The 24,150-nt window shown below is 46.7% G+C and overlaps 10 protein-coding genes across 10 annotated transcripts; 7 read left to right on the top strand and 3 right to left on the bottom strand.

The window, feature by feature from the left end:
• Nucleotides 1–1,226: 1,226 nt before the first annotated feature.
• LCP9604111_3952 (uncharacterized protein) lies at nucleotides 1,227–2,717 on the top strand (the record flags this gene model as incomplete). Its single annotated transcript, XM_039071597.1, has 1 exon — nucleotides 1,227–2,717. One exon carries the CDS (start codon nucleotides 1,227–1,229, stop codon nucleotides 2,715–2,717), a length of 1,491 nt encoding a protein of 496 aa, XP_038930036.1.
• A 1,354-nt stretch (nucleotides 2,718–4,071) lies between these two features.
• On the top strand, nucleotides 4,072–4,617 carry LCP9604111_3951 (gamma-glutamylcyclotransferase family protein; the record flags this gene model as incomplete). The annotated part of the gene is made up of 1 exon (XM_039071596.1): nucleotides 4,072–4,617. The coding sequence occupies one exon, from the start codon at nucleotides 4,072–4,074 to the stop codon at nucleotides 4,615–4,617; it is 546 nt and encodes a 181-aa protein (XP_038930035.1).
• Nucleotides 4,618–5,810: 1,193 nt separating this feature from the next.
• On the bottom strand, nucleotides 5,811–6,281 carry LCP9604111_3950 (uncharacterized protein; the record flags this gene model as incomplete). Its single annotated transcript, XM_039071595.1, has 2 exons — nucleotides 5,811–6,207; nucleotides 6,265–6,281. 2 exons carry the CDS (start codon nucleotides 6,279–6,281, stop codon nucleotides 5,811–5,813), a joined length of 414 nt encoding a protein of 137 aa, XP_038930034.1.
• A 550-nt stretch (nucleotides 6,282–6,831) lies between these two features.
• Nucleotides 6,832–7,630, bottom strand: LCP9604111_3949 (uncharacterized protein; the record flags this gene model as incomplete). The annotated part of the gene is made up of 2 exons (XM_039071593.1): nucleotides 6,832–7,199; nucleotides 7,258–7,630. The coding sequence occupies 2 exons, from the start codon at nucleotides 7,628–7,630 to the stop codon at nucleotides 6,832–6,834; spliced, it is 741 nt and encodes a 246-aa protein (XP_038930033.1).
• Nucleotides 7,631–9,492: 1,862 nt separating this feature from the next.
• On the top strand, nucleotides 9,493–10,643 carry LCP9604111_3948 (MAPEG family protein; the record flags this gene model as incomplete). The annotated part of the gene is made up of 6 exons (XM_039071592.1): nucleotides 9,493–9,497; nucleotides 9,549–9,841; nucleotides 9,920–10,069; nucleotides 10,299–10,302; nucleotides 10,356–10,430; nucleotides 10,487–10,643. 6 exons carry the CDS (start codon nucleotides 9,493–9,495, stop codon nucleotides 10,641–10,643), a joined length of 684 nt encoding a protein of 227 aa, XP_038930032.1.
• Nucleotides 10,644–11,120: 477 nt separating this feature from the next.
• Nucleotides 11,121–11,979, top strand: LCP9604111_3947 (uncharacterized protein; the record flags this gene model as incomplete). The annotated part of the gene is made up of 2 exons (XM_039071591.1): nucleotides 11,121–11,334; nucleotides 11,399–11,979. The coding sequence occupies 2 exons, from the start codon at nucleotides 11,121–11,123 to the stop codon at nucleotides 11,977–11,979; spliced, it is 795 nt and encodes a 264-aa protein (XP_038930031.1).
• A 2,173-nt stretch (nucleotides 11,980–14,152) lies between these two features.
• Nucleotides 14,153–15,346, top strand: LCP9604111_3946 (uncharacterized protein; the record flags this gene model as incomplete). Its single annotated transcript, XM_039071590.1, has 1 exon — nucleotides 14,153–15,346. The coding sequence occupies one exon, from the start codon at nucleotides 14,153–14,155 to the stop codon at nucleotides 15,344–15,346; it is 1,194 nt and encodes a 397-aa protein (XP_038930030.1).
• A 1,691-nt stretch (nucleotides 15,347–17,037) lies between these two features.
• On the bottom strand, nucleotides 17,038–18,776 carry LCP9604111_3945 (uncharacterized protein; the record flags this gene model as incomplete). The annotated part of the gene is made up of 5 exons (XM_039071589.1): nucleotides 17,038–17,238; nucleotides 17,293–18,140; nucleotides 18,196–18,317; nucleotides 18,368–18,459; nucleotides 18,522–18,776. 5 exons carry the CDS (start codon nucleotides 18,774–18,776, stop codon nucleotides 17,038–17,040), a joined length of 1,518 nt encoding a protein of 505 aa, XP_038930029.1.
• Nucleotides 18,777–19,614: 838 nt separating this feature from the next.
• LCP9604111_3944 (M20 family metallopeptidase) lies at nucleotides 19,615–21,142 on the top strand (the record flags this gene model as incomplete). The annotated part of the gene is made up of 6 exons (XM_039071588.1): nucleotides 19,615–19,710; nucleotides 19,774–20,156; nucleotides 20,209–20,297; nucleotides 20,348–20,651; nucleotides 20,708–20,835; nucleotides 20,895–21,142. 6 exons carry the CDS (start codon nucleotides 19,615–19,617, stop codon nucleotides 21,140–21,142), a joined length of 1,248 nt encoding a protein of 415 aa, XP_038930028.1.
• Nucleotides 21,143–21,456: 314 nt separating this feature from the next.
• LCP9604111_3943 (uncharacterized protein) lies at nucleotides 21,457–23,401 on the top strand (the record flags this gene model as incomplete). The annotated part of the gene is made up of 6 exons (XM_039071587.1): nucleotides 21,457–21,496; nucleotides 21,550–21,985; nucleotides 22,053–22,314; nucleotides 22,370–22,542; nucleotides 22,597–22,906; nucleotides 22,961–23,401. The coding sequence occupies 6 exons, from the start codon at nucleotides 21,457–21,459 to the stop codon at nucleotides 23,399–23,401; spliced, it is 1,662 nt and encodes a 553-aa protein (XP_038930027.1).
• Nucleotides 23,402–24,150: the final 749 nt, after the last annotated feature.

Genomic DNA, 24,150 nt, shown 5'->3' with positions numbered 1-24,150 from the left:
TGAACAAAGCCATGCTTATTATCAAACAGATCTGCCAGTTCCGATTCCCACGTTTTGACCAAATTCTGTCCACAACAGAAACCAGGTCTATGGGTATATATTATTTTTCCTTCCAAAATATAGGGATCTTATCACTATTGGTATTATAGCCCACAAACCCTGGTATACTCGTATTTCGTCCTGCAATTTGTCAATTCTTACCCCTTGTAGAGGCAAGCCGACTACGAGTCATGGGTGCAATGCTATGCTTTATCGAGTAATGGACCGAGTCGATCTTCATTTAGCAGGTATTACAAGACGGACAGTGTACGAAATTGCACCCAGGTATCAGCCCAATGCCATATTTTGTTTAGCAATGACAAATCGGATTCTGTATATGTTTGCCCAGGTGCTACTAGTACCTGTTCGTATGGTGGGAAGGGGATCGGGCCTACTGCCCCTATTGTACTCCATACTCGTACTTAGTGGACTGTACATTAGTACGTGTTTAATCAATCTCCAGCTGAACCCATACCTAAAACAGTTAATACCAAAAAGGGTCCGTAGTGGGCTCCGTCCAAAATCTCCCTCAACTTCCTGGCTTTTCACATGCGTCCGTCCCCGGCGGTTGCTGAGAAAATATCCTGTTTAACAACGGAGTATTCTTCCTTCACTGGCATCAAGTCGTGCTGATTCTATTTTTAGTGAATATCGCGTGTTTACTCGAAGTATCCGCTGGAAAAGCCGAACGAACCGTTATCGAACCGTGGTTCCTATCCTCTGATTCCAACGTTCCCTTTGAACTCTATAGGTAAGCCAACTTTGTTTACTTCGGCTTGATTCCACGTGACAGATTTAAGCAGCGATATAGAGATTCGGCTGACACTTCACTCTAATAAGGCATAAAGAATCCATTGCTCTGGGCCATAACCCTTCTTTAGAGTTTGTATATCGATAGCTCTGCTGCCGCCGTAGCTCCTTGGAGCATGACCTAGGCTTCTGGGTCATTTGGACCTGATGGTCCCTGGCAGGCCGTCGAAGTAAGCATTAGCGGCAACGATACAAAGATCGCGTTATATCCCGGAGGATCTTGGGCGAGCACGGTTCTCCTCTTAACAATTTGCGACAACACGACAAAAATATCACCTATCTGTTACGCAGATTCAGCTGGTCTTTTCGACATCCACGATTCATCAACTTACAACGATACATCTATATATGATTCAAATGCAGGTGAATGGTCAGACATGCAATTGGGATATACCAACGCAGTGCCTATCAACGCCGTGACATCTCGAGCGCTAGACTCCATGGATCTTGGAGGCACGGTTATGCAGTCCGCGGATTTGACTACAGTCTTAGAGGGATATCAGACGTATCCCGGTGGGAAGAACTACCCCTTAGAAGTGGGTGTCCTTTCTCTAGGATGTCCGGACATCAACCAAACATTCACCAGAGACGCCCCATTGCCCCCTATCAATGCCACTTTCGCCAACAGTTATCTCTACGACAAAGGACAAATCCCGTCCTATTCGTATGGTATACATATTGGCTCTGCCTCGTTCGGTATATCCGGTTCTCTCAAGCTTAGAGGATACGACCAAGGTCGAGTCTTTGGAGATGTCTCTGCGCAGCCAGTCGACAGTGGGAAGTTTCCGATTGAATTAATCGACATAGGTATCGGGGTTGCAAAAGGTGGTTCGCCCTGGAAATTCTCTAATATGACAGGATTGCTGGCACAAAGCAATTCCTCTTTGACCTCCGGCTTCACGGTAGCAGTGGACCCAGCAAACCCATATATCTATCTACCCCAAAGTTCGTGCGACGCCATTGCCGCCAATCTGCCTATCACATATAATTCCGATCTGGGTCTCTACTTTTGGGACACAACTGATTCGCAATATACCAAAATTGTGACATCCCCCAGCTACCTAGGTTTCACCTTCACCAAGAATGGCGTTAACACTGAGGATATCACCATCAAGGTCCCTTTCGCTCTTCTGAACCTTACTCTGGAAGCCCCTTTGGTGACCAGTCCTACACAATACTTCCCATGCATGGGCACCGACTCCACTCCAGCTCTTGGTCGTGCCTTTCTACAGGCTGCTTTCGTCGGCGTCAACTGGTCCAAGAAATCCTGGTTTTTAGCCCAAGCTCCTGGACCAGACTATTCTTACATTCAGAATGTTGTCGACATCAGCGATAGTGACACCACCATCACATCCTCTGGGAATAGCTGGGAACCTACTTGGGAAAACTCTTGGACGGTACTTGCATCCCCGAATTCTCCCACGACCAACTCGACGACTTCGACGACCTCGACGACTACGACGACCTCGACCGGTAGCATTGGTCTCTCAACCGGCGCCAAGGCTGGCATTGGCGCCGGCTGCGGTATTGCTGCTTTGGCGGCCGTTGCTGCAGCTTATTGGTTTATCTCCCATCGTCAAAAATATAAGCGGACTCCCAGTCAGGACAGTGCAGCGGCAGACCGGTCTTCGCAACAACCTCCTCCCTCGATAATAACTACGGCGCCCGTGGAAGCTCCAGACACCAAACCTAGCAGGTTCCATGAGTTGGACTACGGTCGGGCCATTGCGTTTCCACCAACCTCAACACAAACCTCAGAATACGGGCAAAGCGCCCAACAGACTTCTCAGTCTGAACAAAGCGCGCAGAATATGTCAGAACATTCACAGGCCTCCCGCCAAGGACCTTACGAACTTTCAACGCGGTGATATCGATCTAACTTCCCTGGTGTGTACGTATATACTTCTATAATAATTTCCCAGCTTTATTATACCCTCTATCCCGATTATAGTCATACGTTGTGTGCGTAACACATTTGTTCTACGAGATCGCTGCTAGAGCTCTATTGCCTTATGCGTAATTCAAGCCATAGAAATACCGCCACCTCTTTATTGCCCAGGTGGTTAAAGCGGATTTTCTAAGTAGTAATTCTTTTCAAATTCATCTTCAGTTCCTTTTGCACGCTCTACCCGAGGATCTGGCAGCTTTAGGTGTCTCGCATAGCCAGGAAACCCTTAGCCGCATGCTTTCAAGCAATAAGCGCCGCGACAAACTTTGGAAAGCGACACAACCAGGGGGCCGAAAACTGTTGTGGTGGTGTCTCACGTCTACCTCACCCGTGCCCTTTACATAGTTTCGATCCATATTTATGTATTTTGCAGTTTCTCTCTTCTCTCCTCTTCTTCGAATCAATCAACGCTCTCCATTTCTTTATACTTTGTATCTCAACAAATTGTTTCTCGGTCCCTGATTGCCAAAATGCTAGTCTATCTCGCCGGGGGGGGGGGGCGAGTCATGGTGAGAAAGCCGGATTGATATCCTAAGCTGTAGTTTTCATGATACCAGCGGAAAACCCCTTCAATGACTCTTAATGTGAGGTTCTCGGATTGCAGCCAATAGGTGTGATCTGGTGGATTAAGGTGACTTGTAAATCTATTAGATGGTCAGCCACCGTCCGATAAGAAGAATGAAGGGTTGATAACCTTCGAAAGGCATTCCGAGCCTCTCGCATTTTATCTCGTGTGGGTTTCGAAAGATCTGCTTGAACCTGCGGATCCGACTCTCGGATGAACGAATTCCAGTCCATGACGATTTTACAAAGCGCTTTGGTAGGCGTTTGATATAGAAATATTTCGGTCAGGGCTGTAGGAGACATAGCCATTTATATTCTATTCGTATTGATGATAGAAGCGCTGCACGACCCTCCCTCTGATCGATTTTCGCGCTAGTGTCCAAATTAGTATAGTGTCAATTAATGGCCTAAAATAATGCCTATGTGAAAACACCACGAGTTTTCGAATTTATACAACGGCATATCGTGGCCATTTCTCCGTCACGGCCTTTTACACCATATCGGATATTGGATGAAGGAAGGACATATTATTGGCTACATGAGCCAAGAGCAAAGTGGACCTGTGGCAGATGACTAATGTAGTTTAGTTTTAACCCTATTATTATTACTGCCTCTTCTGGTTTCTCTTTGAGCACCCACTTATTCCTTTGTTCCGTATCCGAGCCTTCTAACTTCAACATTTTGTCCAACTTTCACATCATACAGCCTTCATGAATCCAGAGGACTCCGGAGCACCCTGGTCTCCAGGCCTTTTCCCCGCCAAGGAGGAGCCACTATCACCTTTCTATACTATGCTCCGGTCAGCACCACCGGACTACCTTGCGCAGCGCGACGAGCCAGTCGACTTCCCGCCTGCCTTTCCAGTGTATTACTTCTTCTACGGAACTCTAACCGCCCCGGCCCAGGTGAAAAGGATCCTCGACCTGCCGGAGGAGCCGCAACTTCGCGAGGCAGAGATATTTAGTTACGCTGTTGCGAAATGGGGTGATTATCCCGCCCTGATCAATAGTAAACAAGGGGATGTGGTGACGGGATCTGCGTACCTCGTGCGATCCGAAGAAGAGGCCCAGAAGCTATCATATCATGAGACGAATGCCTACGAAGTTGCAGACTGCTGGGTCTACTTCAAAGACGAGAAGGAGCCCAAGGAGACCGGTGGTAGAGTTTTCATGTACGCGGGTGATGCGCAGGCGCTACTAGAACAACGATTCGACCGCAAACTCTGGAGTCGGCAGATGGAAGGGAAATTGGGGTGATAGCCTTGGCGGTATGGATTTGCTGGCTTCTTCTTCTTTTTCTTTTCTTTTTTCATTCTTGTTTTTTAATGCTAATAAAGAAATGTATAATATCTGCGGCTACCAAAATATGATGGTTTTACATCGCCTGCTCTGCGCTGAACGTAATGCTATATACTTTGATAAAGAAAGCACTGGTACTTGTGTACTGGAGTAGTGTGTATGGTTGATCCTTATCCCCACAACTTGCTCTCCTGTTTAAATACAGGCGTCGAGGTTGCATCTGGGACAGAGCAACAGAATGCCACGGGTAAAGCAACAACACGGCATAGGTAAGAACCCTTATTGGGGGGTGTTATTCAAATTGATATCCCAGAACTATTGAACAGTAGATTTTACCTTTCGCCACCAACGTTGTAGGGGGCAGAATAAGGGTGTTCGGGATTATCAGGCATCAATATTACTTATACTTAGCCTTCGCACCTAATCGTGTCGAAAACACATACCGTGTGTTGGCGCCTGGCTAGTTAGTTAGGCGGTATTATTTTATTACCTAATTTTCTGCCTGGCAAAAAACCCATTGTCGTGATGGTCCCTAAAAGGCCTCATAGTCGAGGTTTCGAATCCAGGTCAGGTTGAACGTTACATACAGACGCTATATTCCTCGGCCTGATATTGATTTCTATTTTCCCTACAGTCTCAACTCATTCACCCTTTCTGAATTCCTCATCTAGCTTTTCGTATCGAGCAGATCGACGGTAAGAAAATCCACCTTTTAAACGCCTTTGCATGACATACCCCACTGCCCCCTCTTCGTCCTGTATCGATTTCCATTTATCCCAGTCATAGACATCTTTATAGTCTTGACGGAATTTGCATAGCGCAAAATCGATCATGGTCACCTTGAATCTATTCCCCGCGTCCTCACGCACAATGAAGCTCCTTGGTTTAACATCCTCATTAAGTATTCCCAGATCACCGATACGATTGATAACTCGAATGGCGTCTTCACAGATGGCCTGCCAGCTTTCTCTTGGTGTATATTCCTCAATATCGGTCAATGGGAAGCCTTCGATATATTGCAAAAGGATCCCAGGAATATCGGTATATTCGCTGCTCGTTTGACCTGGGTAGGGAATAGGCATAATAGCGGATGCAAGGAGTTTTGGTATGTCGGTGCCTTGAATCTCCTTCAGGTTGCTATATACCTGGACCTATGTCTTGTACAGATCCAACATGTGATCATGAAGATAAGTTTCGTCCATAGCCGCACTCCATGTACTGCCTTCAGGTGTTTCACCGTCGTTGAGCTGAGTAACAAACTCTGATGCACCGCCATCAAGGATAAATTGACGGTACTCAGTCTCTGTATCTGGGTTCCAGGGCCGAATCTTTTCGTCTTCCCGAAGCTGCGTTGCAAATCGCCGATCAAAGAGCTTCAAAATCATATCGCCTTCCAATCTTAAAGATGAGCAGGCCATCCGAATAAGCATCACAGAGGAAAGAGTGAACGGCTTGAAGACTTTAATGATATTGGCATCTGCTGTTGCCTCCAATCCATCTGGTGTCTCCAAGTGAATCTTGATCACATTACCAACAGCATATGGACATCTGAAATTATTAGTATGGGTATATTCTATATTCTAGATCTGCAGGCGGGGTACCTACTCGAATTCGTGGGTCATCGTGATTAGATGTTGTCGCTGTGAGAAATCCACCGGGATGATGAGAGAAAATTTGCCTGATACTCTAGGCTTGACGTCTCTTGCAGAGTCTCTGGAGCAGGTCCAGACTACAACAGGGGCGGTTCAATGAAGTTGCAGACTTGATTTGGCGTTGGCTAGGCGGTGTAAAAAGTGCCACTCATACAACAGTCTACCTTATAAAGATTCACCCACCCCCCTGCGAAAGCGTATCACTTCCCAGTCAGTCATATCTTTGTGTATTTGACTTGTAAGGTATCACCGATCCATTTCCCCATCGCTTAGTATATTTTATATTACTACCATAATAGTCAAATTTTTCAGTAGCGTTCTTTCGTCGTCACGATCGCAAAGGCCACAATTCTCATTCCGGCCTCATGCTCGAGTAAAATCCGGGAGCTAAGATAAGAGTACAGAAACGCTAAAGGGTCATCATCCATGGAATGCATTGAAAAACCCCGAGCCCCTGTTCAGTCAAGCGTGCTTTATCATATAATCAGGGCTGTTATTGAAAGCAGAAATCATTTCATAATCAATGGCTTGTCGGCAACTCTTGTGGTTCGCGAAGAGGGGTATCATCCATCTCTGATCTTGTTTGGCCATCAAGCTCCTTTCGGGGTAGGCCAGCCCCGACTTCTGAATACACTGGAGGCGAATACGGTGTCTGGGCTAGTGTCTGGGTATTTTGTTGCTTGCGGCGCCGAACGAAGAAAAAGAGGATGGCAGCTATAGCAGCTACGCCAGCAACGCCGCCAACAACACCACCAGCGATTGCGCCTACGTTGGTAGACGAGGAAGCACTCGAGCTGTTTGATGCTACTTTCGAGGTTGATGGGGATGAGGGCGATGATGAAGAGGGCGATGATGAAGACGTCGCTGTTGAACTTGCGACAGATTTACCTGAGAAAGTGTTAATCGGTCATTTTGATTGAATGTCGTCGGTATGCGATAAACTAACCGACCGATATCGTTGGCAAGGTGATGAAACTAGCATTTCCCGGGGATGTTGCCTCAGAGCAACCAACCAAAACTCTATTTTCAACACGAAATCCCGACTCTCCTTGATCACAGCAGAAAGAACCATTCCCGTCGAATAGATTCCAGCTCCTGTCAGCACATGCTGGAGCGACTGATATAGCTTGCGTGCAATTGTTGTGATTGTCGCAACATATGATATTGGGAATTCCAGTATCGGAATCAAAGCAGAAAGAATTTCCAGGACAAAACGCCTGGTAGTCACCCCATGTCGCTTTTTTCGTACATTGGTTTTCGCCGGTCTCGCATGTGCTATTTCGACGAATAGCGTATCCCTTTACATATTCCTCGGACATTGCGCTTAAGACACGATTGACGCGAGCTTAGAATCAAAGGTAAAGGGATACGGGGCGGAATCGGCCTGGCAGAAGTGTTGCGATGGGGAAACAACATGAGTTATTACGGTCCTGGCAAACGGTGAGTTAAAAAGGCGGCATGCGAGACTAGTAAGCTAGTCTGTTTTATGTGCAAATAATGGCCCCCGCCGATCACTGCATTGTAGGCACTGCCCGGGTGGGGGCGGTAACTACGGAGTATCCATGGACGTAAAAATAGGATATACCAATGTCAAGATGAGTTTCGGGGAGGTATACATTCAAGACCAGCTGCCAAGTATTCAACTGAGATGAAGTTCCCCATTTCGCATCAAATTGTACGGGTTCTACATATTGTGAGTCAATCATGCCGATTGAATACCAATTGATCATTTCCCAATGCAGGTAAGACTCGGATATTAGCCAATGGCAGGCCACAATGCAGCCGAGGGGCTCTACTTCGTACTTCTTACCGGGGGCCGCCCCCAATGTTTTGGCGCTAGAAATGAGGGAAAAAAAGGCCTGTGTGTTCCTTTAGTCGATGGTGGCGTGGCAGGTCAAAATCTTAAAATAGTGGGTCTTCGCCCGCAATTTGGGCTAGTTATGAGGGACAATCATGTAGTCCTATACCACGCACAATCGTAATCTTATATCGGATGGGTACAACAAATTCGCTCTTAGCTCTAGCCTCTACTCTTTCAGTTCAAGGCTCTCTGTCCTTGTCATCGCTCCTTCAACTTCTCGCTGTGTACCGCCCGCTTTCCCTTTCTGCTTGGCTTCGTCTGTGCTCTGACCGACTGTTCATTTTGCAGTGACTGCAAGGATTGTGAACAATGCAAGCAAAGTTCCAACATGATAAATTGTACTAATTGCAAGAATTGCTCCAACTTGGAGGTAGGTCCGTACCGTGGAGTGTCAAACAACAGTGACTGATCATCTCTAAATGAACAATGAAGCAGAGGTGATATACTCCACCTTCCATAATCTAACCTTACCGTTGACAGGCGTTGATTACATGGACTGGCTGGGGATTGAAAAATTTGTTGAATGCAACAGCTGCATGATTTCAGAGTGAATTGATTATATCAACACAACACTCGAATTAAGAGCATGACTCGGACCGTCTTGGGATCAGCCCCTCTAGCTCTAGGCATGTTGGAGCTCGGAGCTTTCCCTCCTCATATACTCGATCTCTTCTCCTCTCGCGACTTCGGCCAGACCAGTCACGCGCAACCATGGCGAGCTGCGGAGCAGACTTCGCCGCTCCCGGATTGTGGATATGTTATCTATCGAACCACTCACAGGGCTGAACCTAATACCACATTCTCTCACGCCATCAGGTACATTGAGGCCTATATAAAAAAAGGATTTCTTGCAGATCCAAGGGGGAAAGAAAGGCTTGGGGATGGAACGCCGATCAAATCTGGGCCAAACACTTGTCGCCAATTATAGATGATCCTGCGCAATTTGATGGGGCTTCTCTCGAAAGAGTTTGTGCCCATTTCGAGGCATGGGTAGATTTCCAAGGCCAGCGTGATCTCTAGAACAAATTTCGATGTGCTGATGTAAATCCTGCAAGCGCTGAACGATGGATCCGTGGTCACATGTGTCAGTTCCATGCCACGTCAGAACAAATGCCATGTTCAGAACAACCCAATTTCAAGCACAAGCACAGAATCAAAAGTGCAGACAGCCGTGATCTCATCTTCACAACCTGACTGCTGAAAGTGGATCCGATCGACAAACATGATCTCATCCCTCGGTCTCTCGCTCTCGCTCTCTCACATACGCTTATAAGACCTCCCCCAGCCGCATCTTGAGCGAACAACACAAATCCACACACAATGTCGTGAGTGACCCTAATCGTGCGCTGAACCGACAACGAAGCTAACCAACCCAGTGCTCTCCTCACCACCATTGGCCTCCGCGCCGCCCCCGGCCAAACGGCCGCCAACCACGCCTCCGGCTTCCTCATCGCAAACTGGGTTTGGGCCTTCTGTCTCATGAGCAACCGTGGCGCGAAGATTCGCCTCGGCATCGACAACAATGTCTGTCCCCGCGAGGACCTGACTACCTACGGCGAGGCGGCGGTCCAGGCTCGCAAAATCAGCCGCGACACGCTCAATAAGCTGAAGCGTCGCGAGGCGGCCCATGCGAATGCTCAGGAGGGCTACCCTCTGTTTGTGGCGGCCAGTAAGATCCCCCTCTTTGCTTAAGCTTTTGCCCCTTTCGTGCCTGGACCTCGGCAGAAATACTGATTACATAATGCAGTTTTGATTTCACTGTTTGCCGGTGTTCCCAACGAGACGATCAACACCATCGGTGTTTGGTACTCGATTTCGCGTGTGGTGTATAGTATTCTCTACGCAAACATCACAACCAAGCCTGCGAGCTTCCTGCGCTCCGTGGCTTGGTGGTCTGGTAACGTCAGCTGTATCTATGGGCTAGTTCAGGCTAGCAAGAAACTCTAAGGGGTGTTGAATCCTTCCAACCGGCTAGGTAGAAAGCTTATACTACATGCCAATATTTTCGTGTAGAACCCCGCGGTACAATAACACCGACGGCATGAGTATAGGAAGTATTAGAAGTACTCTGGCGTCGAGGATATCATTAAGAACGCCTGGATCGAGAATGTTACTATCCTGAACAGCTAGGTAAGATAGTTATAATTCTGTTTCTCAATAATGCACTCGCTGATATGACACAGACCGGAGCTAAGGCCTAGGCTGGCCCCGACGTCGGCTTCGGTCGTATCAACAATATCACCTCTAAGGACATTCACGTTAGAAATACCGATAGTCCCATTGTCCTTGACCAATATTACTTCAACATTAACAGCACCACTTGCGCCGAGTACCCATCCGCTGTCAATTTCACGAACATCAAGTTCGAGAATATTCATGGCACCTCGTCCGGCAAGTGTACCCCATCAGTGATTACTTGTGATGGAATTGATGGTGATATTGGTGTGGAGTGCCAATCGAGCTTATCTTAGATGGCTCTATATTTGACAGAAGATAGTAAAGAACCTCTAGTTTATCAGATACTAAATAGCAAAAACGCAAATCATTGATACATTTCGCTGGAAGCTAATGGCCCGAAACTCTTCGAGACATTTTGATAACCGATTTATGCTTTGGAATGCAGTTATTGGCTCAATCACTTACAACGACAGCGGTCCAATGAACTCGAAGTGCATTAGATAACACCATTAGTTGAATCACCCCACCGTTCTCCATCGCCAATCGTTGAATCGCTTCAAAATCCCCGATTCGGCGAACATCCGGGTTACGTAAGCTGGGGCAGCGGGGGGGGGTGATTGATGCAGGAACTTCAGGCGACAGTTAGATTGAGATGCGAAACTCAACTGGTGTTACTTACCGAGTCCTGCCTCGGCGATTGTGATAAGATTATTGATTATAATTAGACTGGCCAGGTGAACATTCAAACCACAAACCACTTCACATACACAATGTCTGCCACGGGTGCTCAACTAGGATCAATTTGCGGTTTCTCAACCCGTCTTTCACTCCGATGGGTTCCTGAAATTCCTGAGGAGACGACTGATACCATTGTTCTTTCTGTGGGAGAATGGTTCGTGGATTTGCGAATGGATAAGAAATCCGGCGCCATTGACTGGGCAATGGCCGGTACTAGAATTGAGGAGAATCCCAAAGAAATTCCACGTTCGTTGCCCTGAAATTACTTGTCGGAAATACCTTTTGATTGAAGGTCACTGACAAGAAACAGTCAAGGTGCTCTTCACGCGCGAGTTGGACTCCCTGAATGAGATCGGTATCGTGGATATTGGCAACTTCAGTCCCCAGGCCGATGGTACCGACCTCGAGTGCGGAGAGATGCCCCGGGCGGATCTGCCCGGTGAGCCCATGACGGCTTTTGAAGAAGTTTGGCAAGAGCTGCTCTTCAAGGAGGGTCCTGAAGGAGCGAAGAAAGGAATCTCCTGGATTCTGGAGTCAGATGATGCTCCTCTGGCCGTTGGTGAGCAAAAAGAGGTGACTGTGACCAAGGTCTTCTTGGGACGGATCTGGGGAACCTACTTGGCACTCCAGCAGACTCAGACACATTCCGGCCAGAAGGATCAGGCCGGTGCCTGGTCTCTCAAGAGGTCCGGAGGTGAAGTTAGTGCGAGAAGGGAAGAGTGGGGTTCTGGATGGGAGGAGAAATATGTCATCGGCCCTGATGCAGGTGACGTACCATCAATCAAAGATGGGTTTGATGGAGAGGGTATTGGCGCATGGAGGATCCCAGGGGAGAAGGTGGTTATCAAGGGGAAATCATTCATTGTTCGGGTCTTTGAGGAAATTCACTGAATTCCTTTGATCTGAAAACAAGTGTCATTGATGTGTGTTGTTGTTTGCCGTGCTACCTATCGTGCCTTATAATAGTAATCAAGGGAACAGGCATTCGACTGCATAGACTCCTGGTTGAACATATGAGCCTTCCCTCTTATAGCACCGACTTCCCTCTTATAGCACCGACTTCCCTCATGATGGACCCGCCATACTATGAGAGCATGGAAAGTCACGCTAAACCGAATCGGGTAAGGTCACTCTGTATCTATACCGTGTCGTTAGGCGGGTAGCTGTGCTAGACGTGCACTGCAAAACCACGCACATTCGTGGTGTTTCCGCCGTCACCTCGACTTACAGATATTGGATGAAGGAAGGACATATTATTGGCTACATGAGCCAAGGGCAAAGTGGACCTGTGGCAGAGGACTAATGTAGTTTAGTTTTGGCCCTTTGGGCTTAGCGCACTTGGCTTTGTGTGTACCCGTGCGTGGTTCTATACAAACCCAATCAGAACATAAGGCTTTTGAGAAGGGCTCCTTCCCGGATAAATTACTGCTTGCCATTTTGGGAGTGTTGTGCATACGGCATGCTCTAGCATTATCTGCTCGGTAACTGCTTATGTTCTTGACTTGGAGAGACTCTATACTGCGGAGAATGAGTGGCTCTCGGTTACGATACTTACATGTCGAACATTCTCAACATCCGGCTCTTATTCCCTTTCAATACCTTTCTTGCAGAGTTGGTAAGCCAATCCTGAAATTTGGAGGGTCAGGAACAACTCCACTAATGGATAGCTTTTACCTTAAATTCCTTGTGTTCGGTCACTATGGTTCGGTTTACAATATATAAACAAATCGCCTATACTGAACCGGCGATGTATATGGGTTATCCCTTCAATTTGCGAAGCTTGTAACCAGCTAGAGCACATACTTAGTAGCAGCTTGCCATATAGCCGTCTTACCATCCCACCCTGAGTTAACTAGGGTGGGTCTGTCCCACATAACGAGAGTTTCTCACAAAACGAGAGATTTCTCTTTTTAGGTATCTGTTGAATTTCGTACAGCGTAATTTACCACTAGACCATAACAAAAACCAAGGTTCTTGTTTAGGGCCCATTCTTGACAGTATCTTTTATATGGTATACCCATACAAAAGGTACATGAACATAAAATAGAGATTTTGTCACTTCTAGGAATACTTACAAAAGATATAGTAGGGGATATATAGTCTAAAGGAGGTCTATTTTATTTACTATTAATATATTAGGATGAAATATTGAGTATTCTCCAAGTGGTAGAACGTTGATGTTTCTATATACATCTCTTTCATAAATATGGTCTTTACTTTTCTATATAAGATATCTGAAACTTCTTTTATTAGCCAATTAATTTAACTATAAATTTATTATTGATTTATACTCTTATTTCTCCTTTAACTAGCCAAAGGGTTGAGAACATGATATGGGGTATATGTACCTTTTGTATGGGTATGCCATATTAAAGATACTTAAAAAGAGAAATCTCTCGTTTTGTGAGAAACTCTCGTTATGTGGGACAGACCCATACCTGGTACAGGTATGGGGGTGGTAAGACGGCTATATACCAGCCAAAGGGTTGTGCGTGATTTTTCTGAGCTATACTGAGTACCTTGTAGGGCGCTGCAAGAGATTTCAGGTACCCGCAAGCTTGGACGGAATGAAAATACTACCAATAAAGCCAATTCCAGGCCCACCAAGACTTTATTCCACACATAATGAAGGCCCACGGAATACTCGAGCAAGATACTCGGCGTTCATAATGAATAGTACGGTCATTTAACTTCTTCGGTCGGCCGCTTCGAGGTTGGGATCTGAAGTCAACATTCCAAGGTACGGAGTACTCGCGGGCGACTTAAGCTGGCTTTCTACCCAATTTTACCGCAGATTCCGAATTGCCTCATTGTGGTGAAATTATGATTTTTAATTGGTTGATTGATAGGAGAGAAGAAATTATAAAGTAGGCTAGACTATTCAACTACTATGTAAATCACTAGTGCAAGATGTGGAGGAGAAAACTGAGCTGCCAAGCTGCCAAGCTGATGAGCTGACAAGCTGACAACCTTGGAAGCAGTGAATATAAGATGAGTGCTTTTTCCCATGTGCGAACACATCAACATTTGAAGCCCCGATAACGTCAAGCGGGGCATTTCGAATATGTTTTTCTCTGCTTGCAAGTCTCTCGTAATCGGGCTGGCGCTCAGCGCCAGCACCGTGTTGGCACAGAGTTCCTCTCATTCGCTTGTGAGCCGCCGCCTCACCGAGTATCTTATGCCTGTCGCCACTCAGACGCATGAGTTTGCACATGTGCCGAACTCGAATTTCGTCTTGTTGACGCAGATCTCTGACAGCAATCTTATCAAGATCGAGTTGGATGCAACCACCGAGGAGCCAATTGCTTACCACTCGTTCCCCATGGGAAAGAACAGCACTACCTCCATGCTCCATGGCGTGTGGCCATCAACGATATACCCCGGCATGATGTGGTTGTCACTGCAGGGCGAAAACAAGCTACTGCTTGTGGATCCCGGCAAGAAACTCTCGACTGCACCGATCATCAAGAAGACTATTAATATCCCGGCGCCGGGTAACGGCCCGCATTGTGTGTTTGAGATCGGCAACCGCGTCTGGGCCGGTCTTAAGGTGGCATCCGAGCAAAATGGCAACTACTATGTGTTCTCTGCGGATATCCACAATGCCAAGGACTACATACTGTATCCTGCACTCAACAGCCCGGTGTTTATCAAGGAGGAACCGTCCACTGGTTTGATCTATGTTACACAAGACAATGACTCGTCCATCCTGCGCATCAATACTACCAGCGGCGAGACGAATCAGATGCCCATCCCGCCCAGCGTCGGCAACAACGCCGTCGGGATGATTTCCGCTACCGGTCCTTTGAGTGGTGTGTGGTTCACTCTCGCTGGCAATGCCACTGGTGGCACCGGCACTTTCGGCCACATTGGAGCCTCTGGCACAATGGAGTTTTTCACGCTCAAGCACCCGCTGCTCGGCACCAACGCTGGCCTACTGCACATTGCCGATGCATCGACTGCGGCCGGCCCAGCCTTGTGGCTCTTATCTACGTCGCTGCTTAGCACAGACTCGCCCGATGCCTTGATCCGCGTGACCTTTGACGCCTCGATGAAATCCGTAGCCGACGAAGAGTACATCTCGATGCTTACTCAAAACGCCATGGTACACCGCATCTTGCCCCTGAAGAAGACGGTTCTGGTGTCCGAGCTTCACACTTTTACACTCGCCCAACTCACGTACAAAAACACCGTTGCCGGGAAGTGGCTGCCAGCAGAAGCTGTCACCGACGATACGGTTTACACTCAGGCCAGTTGAATGGGGATCTCTTAATTAGAACCCTTATAGATAGAGGCCATGCCTATTGTATTATAGATATCAGAAATATAGCTTTGAACTTCCCCTTAGGCATCTCTGTAATCGTTATGGAGCTTCGGTCTGGACGGTTACCAAATTGTGTAACTGACCTCCTAAATGGGGAGCAAAAACTTGAATTTCTAAAGCTATAGGGTCATTGATAAAAATGAAAATGGAAATTCCTAATACATTAGTCTGCAATGTGCTGAAGATAATCAAGGGAATGTCATGTTACAGAGGGAGTTTGGATCTATGACTGAACTTTGCAGTACCAGTGTCACGATCCACATGGATCGCTATCACATGCTTCATATTTGCTTGCTCGCTTACTGTTCGCATTGTTACTGCTTGATAAATAGGTTGTTTGTTGAATAGCTAAGCGAGGAGGTTCGAGGTTCGCATTGTTTGTAAAGTGGCAGCTATATCAATGGGCTGCTTCCCACTTTGCAACTTGCTTCTACGATTGGCACTTGCTGGACTCGTTCCTTCCTCACCAAGTAAGCGAGGATAGGGCTTTGCCCCTGGGGATATAAGGACGACACTGTAGCTCTGCGTCCTGTTCTTCTTTCCTTTCTTTCTCCACGTTTAGTATCTTGTCTGAATGCACTCTTTCTTTCCAGTTCGACTTGGCACGTAACGTATCCCGCCTGGCCGAGAACCACCAACCAGCTGGATTACCTGACCATACCACACCTTCGTTGTCAGATGACTTCGCTGCTGACAGCAATCCTCCAACAACCCCACCCAGAACTCACCAAGATACCCTGAAGATGGTAATCTTCTTTTTAAGGGTTTATCCCGCCGGGCAGTGGCTAGCCTGGCCGCATTCCTCACACTTCATATCTCTCCAAAAACCTTTGACCACGAGTTTAGGCCTGGTTTCTATACCAACTACTCGTTCAAGCATGCCATGGAATATGCTGGCTCAGATGGCGTCATTCTGATTTTCAAGACTTCCGGCCTTTGGTTAAGATAGATTTGGCTGGCCAGGACTGGCAATCTAAAGTGAACTTTTGGACTGGAGCGACAGTCTCTAATGTCTGGGAGCGAGTACCGGCATCCTGGCATCTCTTGGAAGGGCCAGATTCGTCTACCGAGCGTTCTAGAAGGAGAGTTCCGGGACTACAATCCCGGTTTGTGGCAGTAAGCCATGCAGGCTTGGAAGCATTTGCATTCGAAAAATGGAAAGCAGCGAAAACATACGAAATCGTCAAATAACCACCTTCCGGAGCAACCATCCTACCAGGAAAATGAGTTTGCATATGTTCATTTGGCTAGAAATTTCACACCGAGAAAAGGTTATTGCTCTGTGTCATGTTGCTTTTTATTGTTTAGCTAGCTCTGGGCCCTTATATCAGAATTCAAAGGAAACAAATCCTATATTTTTATGTACTCGTAATCTCTATTTGCGGCGAAGGCGAGAGACCTTTTATATCGATCGAAGTACTCCCATCCATAACAATTCTGTCAATGTAGATCCTGCTGATCTTTTCGCGCTAGTATTTCTCTAATGACTTTGCCAAGGGCCCTGTTGGAAAATACTTGCTCGTCTGGCACACAGTGGGATACAAAAGAGCAAAATCACAGGACGCATGAAGACAGCAGAAATGTGCTTCATATCCCCGGACAAATTCATGTCGAAGTGAAATATCTCAAAGCACATATCGAAAACTTTCGATCTCGTGATCGGTTTTGTTAGATAGCTCGTCTTGCAGTTCTTCGGTCTCGGTCATCTCCACAGGAGACCCGTACAGCCTATCCCGTCGACGGTTTTCCGAGACATAAAACAGATAGAGACAGGCCAAGAAGAAGATTCCAAAGGCCAGTCCAGCCATAGATGCTTTAATACCGGTCTTATCAAGTCAGCACTTCTGGGTAAGGACAGATCATGAGAGTGAAGTACTGACCAGATATGAAGGTTCTTCCGAGGGGATGAAGAACTGGGGTCCAACGATATTTCCAACGCAATATGCCGCGAACATGATGGCACTGACAGTGCTCTTCTTGGTAAATCCAGCGACATTCGAACTAATCAAACTGAGCGACAGCGGGATATTGGCAGCGAAGACACCACCGAGGCAGAGACCGGTCATCTTCCCTGCTTGATTATCACTATCTAGCTTCAAAATTAAAATCATACCCACCATCGACACTGAAGTATTGACCATCATCATAATAATGCGAGACTTTGGAACGAGGGAGGCAATGCCCGAAGTAAGGATGAGGAAGACAAGCTGGGCGCCACCAATAGGCATCTGGATGAGAAGAGCCTCTAAATGGGGGAATCCAAATCCGGTGATAATGATAGCAGAAAAACTTGTGAGGCCACCATTGCAGAAGTTGACACACAGTGTATAAAGCACCAAAAACCATGTTTGTAGGTCTTTTACCGCCATTAAAACCTGACCCCATTGGAACTTTCCCGTGTCCAAAACTCCAGTCTTGTTCTTCAAAGTTCTGTGGACGGCGATCGCTTGTTCGTTTGGCTTAAGAAAGACAGCCTTCGCGGGTGAGTCCGGTAGTGTAAAGAATAAGAGGACGCCATAGAGAGAAGTGATGGCGCCTAAGACAAGAAACAACAGTTGCCATTGGGCAACAGCCGTGCCGTGGATATTGCCAATGCCGTAGGCAATCAGTCCACCAAGGAGAACAGCAATAGAATTACCAATAAACCATGCTGCTTGTCTTGCTGGCTGCTCCGCTCTTGTATAAAACATTCCCGTTATCAGTGCAAAGCCAGGAGCAATCGATGCCTCTGTCAAAATGCACTCATTAGCCAAATTGGAATTTATTGGTAGAGGAACTCCTACCTCCAATGCCTAAGAAGAATCTCGCTGCCATTAAACCAGCCCAGTTTGTGCAAGCGGCGTGACACATCACACAACCTCCCCAAACACAAACAGCACAACTGAGATATTTGCCCAAAGGAAGCCTAGGATTCATAATTAGTATATGTTATTATGCATCATCTCTCAAACGTACCTCACGACCAGATATGAACTCGGCCAACTCCATGCGAAATATCCAAAATAAAAGATGGCTGATGCCCAGTTATATTCATTGCCTTTCAAGCCCTAGTGAAAAGGAAGCATATTAGTATCGAAGACAAAAAAGACTGAATTGAAAGGGGAAATACCAAGTCCTGTCGAAGATTGAAAAGGGTCGCCTGACTAATGGCTAGTTTGTCAATGTACTGCAGCATGTAGCAACCGCCCATAAGAGGAATCAAAAAGAAGTCTAGCTTTCTCAAAACCTTCTTCTCCATTTCTGGTGTTGTTTCAACCTCAAACAGCTGTCCAAGATCGACATCTCGAGCAGCAGAAATCGACTCAACCTTGAGAATTCCAAGGTCTGGTTTTATACTTTCGGATGGGAGGTCTTGTTGTCCCATACTGACTAAACTAAATGAGTAGAGAAGAAGATAGGTAGATGGCAGGTGAGAAAAGAGGAAGAAATATTGTTGATATCAGATTTTATTAACCAATTTGCGGGCGTCCTAGAGGGCTATATGACTTCAGGGCAGTGAGGCCAAGCCGATGGCGACTCACAAGATACCGGAATAGCTGATAGGGAACCAGACCAATGATTTTCATGAGCTGTCCAGTCAATATTACGTTGATAAGAGCTGGTTTTACTGCAAGAATAGGCGGGGAAACCACACGGAAACCACATCGTTCGCAATGAACACGGGAAGACTGGACGGCAAACAGAGATGACTATATGTGGCTTTGGATGCCGAGATAAGATCCATGTAGGTCTTAATTGTAGCCAGATACTAGAGTTTGGATAGACTTCGTGAGGCGCAAAATATTGGCATTACCATATCGGCAGTCCAACGAATCATATTGCCTCGTCGGCAATGTGGATGCCCATGTTCATCGGCAACCCACTTTCCATACAGCCCCCGATAAAGAGTCAAAGACAACAACGGCGAAAATGGTAAAGAGGCATAGTGTTAGGTAAAATTAGGCTACGAAGTTTGTGGCAAATGATAGGCGTAATTTCGTGACTACTACCTCCATTGTCACATTGGCGATAGGACAATGCGACATATCGTTCGGCATCGCCTTCCCCTCTTATATTGGCAAACGCCACCCGGATACTATTTGATCAAGTTTCAATCCGGGTTGAAAGTTGCTCATATCCCAACAGGAATTATACACTGAACCTTTTTCTAAGGCGGATTCCAATTTTACACGGCTCGAATTGAAAAATATAGTTAAATCACTATGACTCTTACGACCATCAATATCGAGGAAGTGAAGACTTCTGTGGATGCCTCGCTCAAGGAACTAGAGCAGGAATTGCGGGAATTGAATTATCAAGTACGTTAGTCCCTACGGTCACCATTTTATCTGCAAGGCTAACATGTTGGTGATCATTCCCAGATCTGGTCAAACCCAGAGCTTGCTTACCAGGAGCACCGCGCCCACGATACGATTTGTGACTTCCTCGAAGGACAAGGCTTTAGTGTTACTCGCCACGCCTATGGTCTAGATACCTCCTTTGAGGTTTTGAGTGGAACTGATGGACGGTTGATCAATTTCAACGCAGAATATGACGCATTGCCTGGAATTGGCCATGCCTGTGGTCACAATCTGATAGCGACAAGCAGTATTGCTGCGTTCCTTGCGCTGTCGTTTGCCATAAAGAAATTTGGTATCCCTGGTAGAACCCAGCTGTTAGGCACTCCGGCTGAGGAAAGTGGAGGCGGAAAGGCCAAATTGATTGATGCCGGCGCTTACAAGAATGTTGACATCTCGCTAATGGCGTAAGATACATCTTAGTATTTTTAGAACATTATGTGCTGACTTTACTTGCAGTCACCCTGGACCCAAAAAGATTTATCCTGACCAAGAGCCATCTGATGGCATAGCTGGAACGTCGATGAATGCCCGCAAGAATATTTACTGTGAGTCGCTCCAATTCTGATTTTTGTATCCCATGCTGATAAATATCTAGGCGAATTCACGGGCAGGAATGCCCATGCCGGTGGAAACCCTTGGGAAGGGATCAACGCGCTTGATGCTCTGGTCTCGTCTTATAACAACGTTGCGGTTCTTCGACAGCAGCTTCTTCCGGATCAACGTGTTCATTGTGCTTTCTTGGATACACCCAAGGTAGTCAACGTGATACCGGCTTATACGAAAGCTTTCTGGCAAGTACGCAGCCCTACCTTGAAAGGATTGAATACTCTCATCGGTAAATTGCGTAATTGCATTGAGGCCGGTGCCTTGGCCACCGGTTGTCAAGTCAAGATTGATGAGTATGAACCCATTTAGCCGTATTTGATGAACTGGTCACTAACATGCTTGCTTCAAGGGATGAACTTTATACCGATGTCCGATTGAATGATACTCTCTGTGAACGCTACCAGGTTCACATGGGACAGTATGGTCGCAATGTTCTCAAGCGCCATGACAAGGTCCTAACAGCGTCGTCTGACATTGGTATCTAAACCCTATAGAACCTTTAGTTGATATAGCTGACCCATGTACTTCCATAATAGGAAATGTAAGCTACGAGACCCCCACGCTTCACACAATGTTTGCGATTCCGGCTCCGCCAACTTCGTTTCCACATCATCCGACGTTTGCAGCTGCAGCTGGAACAGATGAAGCTCATGCCGAGGCATTGATTGTTGGAAAATCACTGGCATTGATCGGTTGGGATATGATTGTGGAGAATGATATGTATGATGTGGCGCGGCGCCAATGGAAAAACGAGATTATGCGGGAGGAGTATATGCATTTTTAGTACATAGCACTCCAATGGTTGTAAAGCCCATTTATTTTTTCACTATCGAAGTTTTTGGTGTATTAATGTTTCATCATTTGCGACCGAATTGAAGTCGTAAGAGTCGGCATAAGAACGTGAATTCCCGATAGACATCCGAAAAGGGAAATAGTCGGAGCAACGCCATGATGACTCAGCCTTCCCCGCGTTATCTTATCGGCCTCGGCACTGAATTCTTCCAATGTCCCGACACCCTTTCATTATTACTTCTTTCAATTCGCTCTCTTCGGTCTTTTCGCTCATGTCTGTAGGTTGATCCCTGCTGGTTCATGTCCATGCAGGGTTTTGGGCGTAATGGACCACGTTCCAAGAGTGGTAGGACATTACTTTTACCTCATCTACATCGCGACTAACCCACTTCTTGCTAGGTTGTAGTACCTGCCGCCGTCGCAAGGTCAAATGCGGTGAGGAGAAACCAGTTTGTGCAAGATGCTCATCCTTGCGCCTAAATTGCGAATGGGGGATACCAGTGAAACATGGACGAAGCACGCGAATTCGTCACCTTGAACCTGCACCCGGAACCTCCGAACAAGCCTCTTCAATACCTAAAGCCGAGGACCTTGTCGAGTTCCAACCAGATGCCCTTTCCACAAGTCTCTCGCCGATCTCTTGGACATCGGACGTTTGTCTTGACACATTCAACGTAGCGCCAATTTCGCCCCCCATATACCCTTCCTTGAACGTCAATGTCGCGTGCGCCAATTCATTGACACTCACCTCTCTCGATCAACAACATTTCCAGTACTTTCCTTCCTCCTCACTCGTATTTTACTACATGAAGAGATGGAATTGGAGCGGCTTATGGTGAGGCTTTCATGCGTGTGCGAAATGGCTTACAATAAAATTCAACCGGCTAACTGATCAAAATTAGCCATCTCTACGAAGGCCCGGCCGCATCGAATAGAGTAATAATGCGGATGATATTGGCGTTAAGTGCATCTGATATGCATCGCAATGGGCTGCTTATGCGCTCTCAGGACCATGGTCAGTACCATTACAGCCAAGCGGTTAAAGAATTCAGGCAATTACTTGAGACGCCGCGCCAGGTTTCATTGGAAGATGTCGAGACGGTTTTTGCCACTGTATTCTTGATGATAGCATGGGAGTGGCAGTTCGGACACTCAGTACGCCATGTAAGAATCTTGTGTCCTGGCTGTGTTCACTATTAGTCGGCTAATGGGAATCCAGCTTCAATTCCACCTGCAGGGCGTGCGTTCACTTCTGGAAACACATCCACAACTATTTCGAATTAAAGATGTTAATGATATGTTCTTCTCTCCCGGAGTCGACACATTGACCGGTGATACCGTGACCATGGCCAAGGTCTCCTTCATTCCCGAGCAGTTTTTGTTATGGATTCTGTGATTCATCCCCAGCGGTCAACAAAAAAACGACTACGACTAACAAATGAACAGATATATCGATGCTAGCTGTCGTCCCATTGGTCTTACCGAGTCACTTAACGACTATGTGGCCCAGTCTGGGAATCCCGCTTTGCAGCCGGACCACCTTTATCGATGTGCTCGTCTTTGGGGCCGATGCTTCTGGGGCGAGCAGTATCCCGAGGAGGAAGTTCTAGACGACATTGAAAATTATAGAGCTCTAGAGCTATTGCATGCCGGATTTTGCCTACGCCATCGCACTTGGAAGGTCCTCGTCGAATCCGCGGCTGGTGCCGCCAACTCCACAGAACCCCTTTTCCGTGAGATCCTCGCCACACGAGAAGTCAGTATAGATAACCTCCCTCTAGATGTCGAGTGACATGCTGATTGTGGCCAGAAATTCTCTGACCTTTTTATCACTGCAAAATTTGCCGGCAGCGTTTCCGCTCGACGCACGCTTAACACCATATACATGGCCGTTTCTACCTTCTACGGCCAGGTCCTTTTCCACCGCCGGCTTCTCTGTGTCGATTCTTTACCGCTAGGCATTCACCAACAAGCTACAGCAGGGATCATTGACATTTGCCAAAAACAATTTTTATCTGATCCAAAGCTCCTCAGGCGTTTACACTGGCCGCTATTGATGGCGGTAATTGAAACCAATGATATAACACATCAAAGGTGGCTCCGTCAGCGTCTATCCGAACTGCGCAACTTTCATTCCGAGTTTGTTTGGGGGCATGATGTGGCCGAGCAGATTCTGGCTCAGCAAGATGTGAGCCAGGGACGATATGCCAATCTGGCCGAATTTTTACTAAAGCGTTTTCATGCGCAGTGAAGCCTGCAGGCTCTTGTAGATCTACTTACGTCTTTACAGACCGACACTAATCTTATATATTACATCGCTTCGCGTAGCTGTTATAGACCCATGTTCATTCTTGTTTCTTTCAGATAGGCTAGCTTTCACTTTATCTTCGTCGCGCCTAATAAAGGTTTGTACTTTTCAATTTTTGTCTCAATCTAGACATTGAGACGGAACCAACGCCTGCTAGAATTGGTTCATTTTTCATCGGCCCATATCCGGAGGATCTGCCAGAATTTCTCGAGTGCGCCACGGATCACAGAATGCTTTGCCGTTCTAATGCTACAACAGTTTTGTTCCTGCTTGACCAACACAAACCTTGTCATCAATTTCTACCTAAAACCACCCTAGAATTATCTCTATGGTCATATAGTCAGTGGCCTTCAAACACCCGCTTACAAGTCAACAAAAGCATATCCATGAATTTGATTTCTTCAAATTTATGCATCCATGTTTGAACCGAAGAGGTGCCTTTCGGCCTTGAACTTCTAAAGCTATCGGGAACAATGCAACAAGAACGTTATTCAAACTCTATGCAAACTCTATGCAATTTCTCACTTATCTCGACACAACCGATTCTACTTGCTGAACAGATGATTTTTGCATTGAATAGGGAAATTCCCACCCTGTCACTTTTATGAGCACTTCTTCGGGTTAGTATGGGCTACAATGTGAGCAAAAGTAGATGCCCTATCTCTTGGTATCAAAATAAACATCCGGAAGGG

This window comes from Penicillium roqueforti (assembly GCF_015533775.1).
Source record: "Penicillium roqueforti strain LCP96 04111 chromosome Unknown scaffold_07, whole genome shotgun sequence".
NCBI classification, from domain to species: domain Eukaryota; kingdom Fungi; phylum Ascomycota; class Eurotiomycetes; order Eurotiales; family Aspergillaceae; genus Penicillium; species Penicillium roqueforti.
This window is presented reverse-complemented; position numbering and strand designations above follow the sequence as displayed.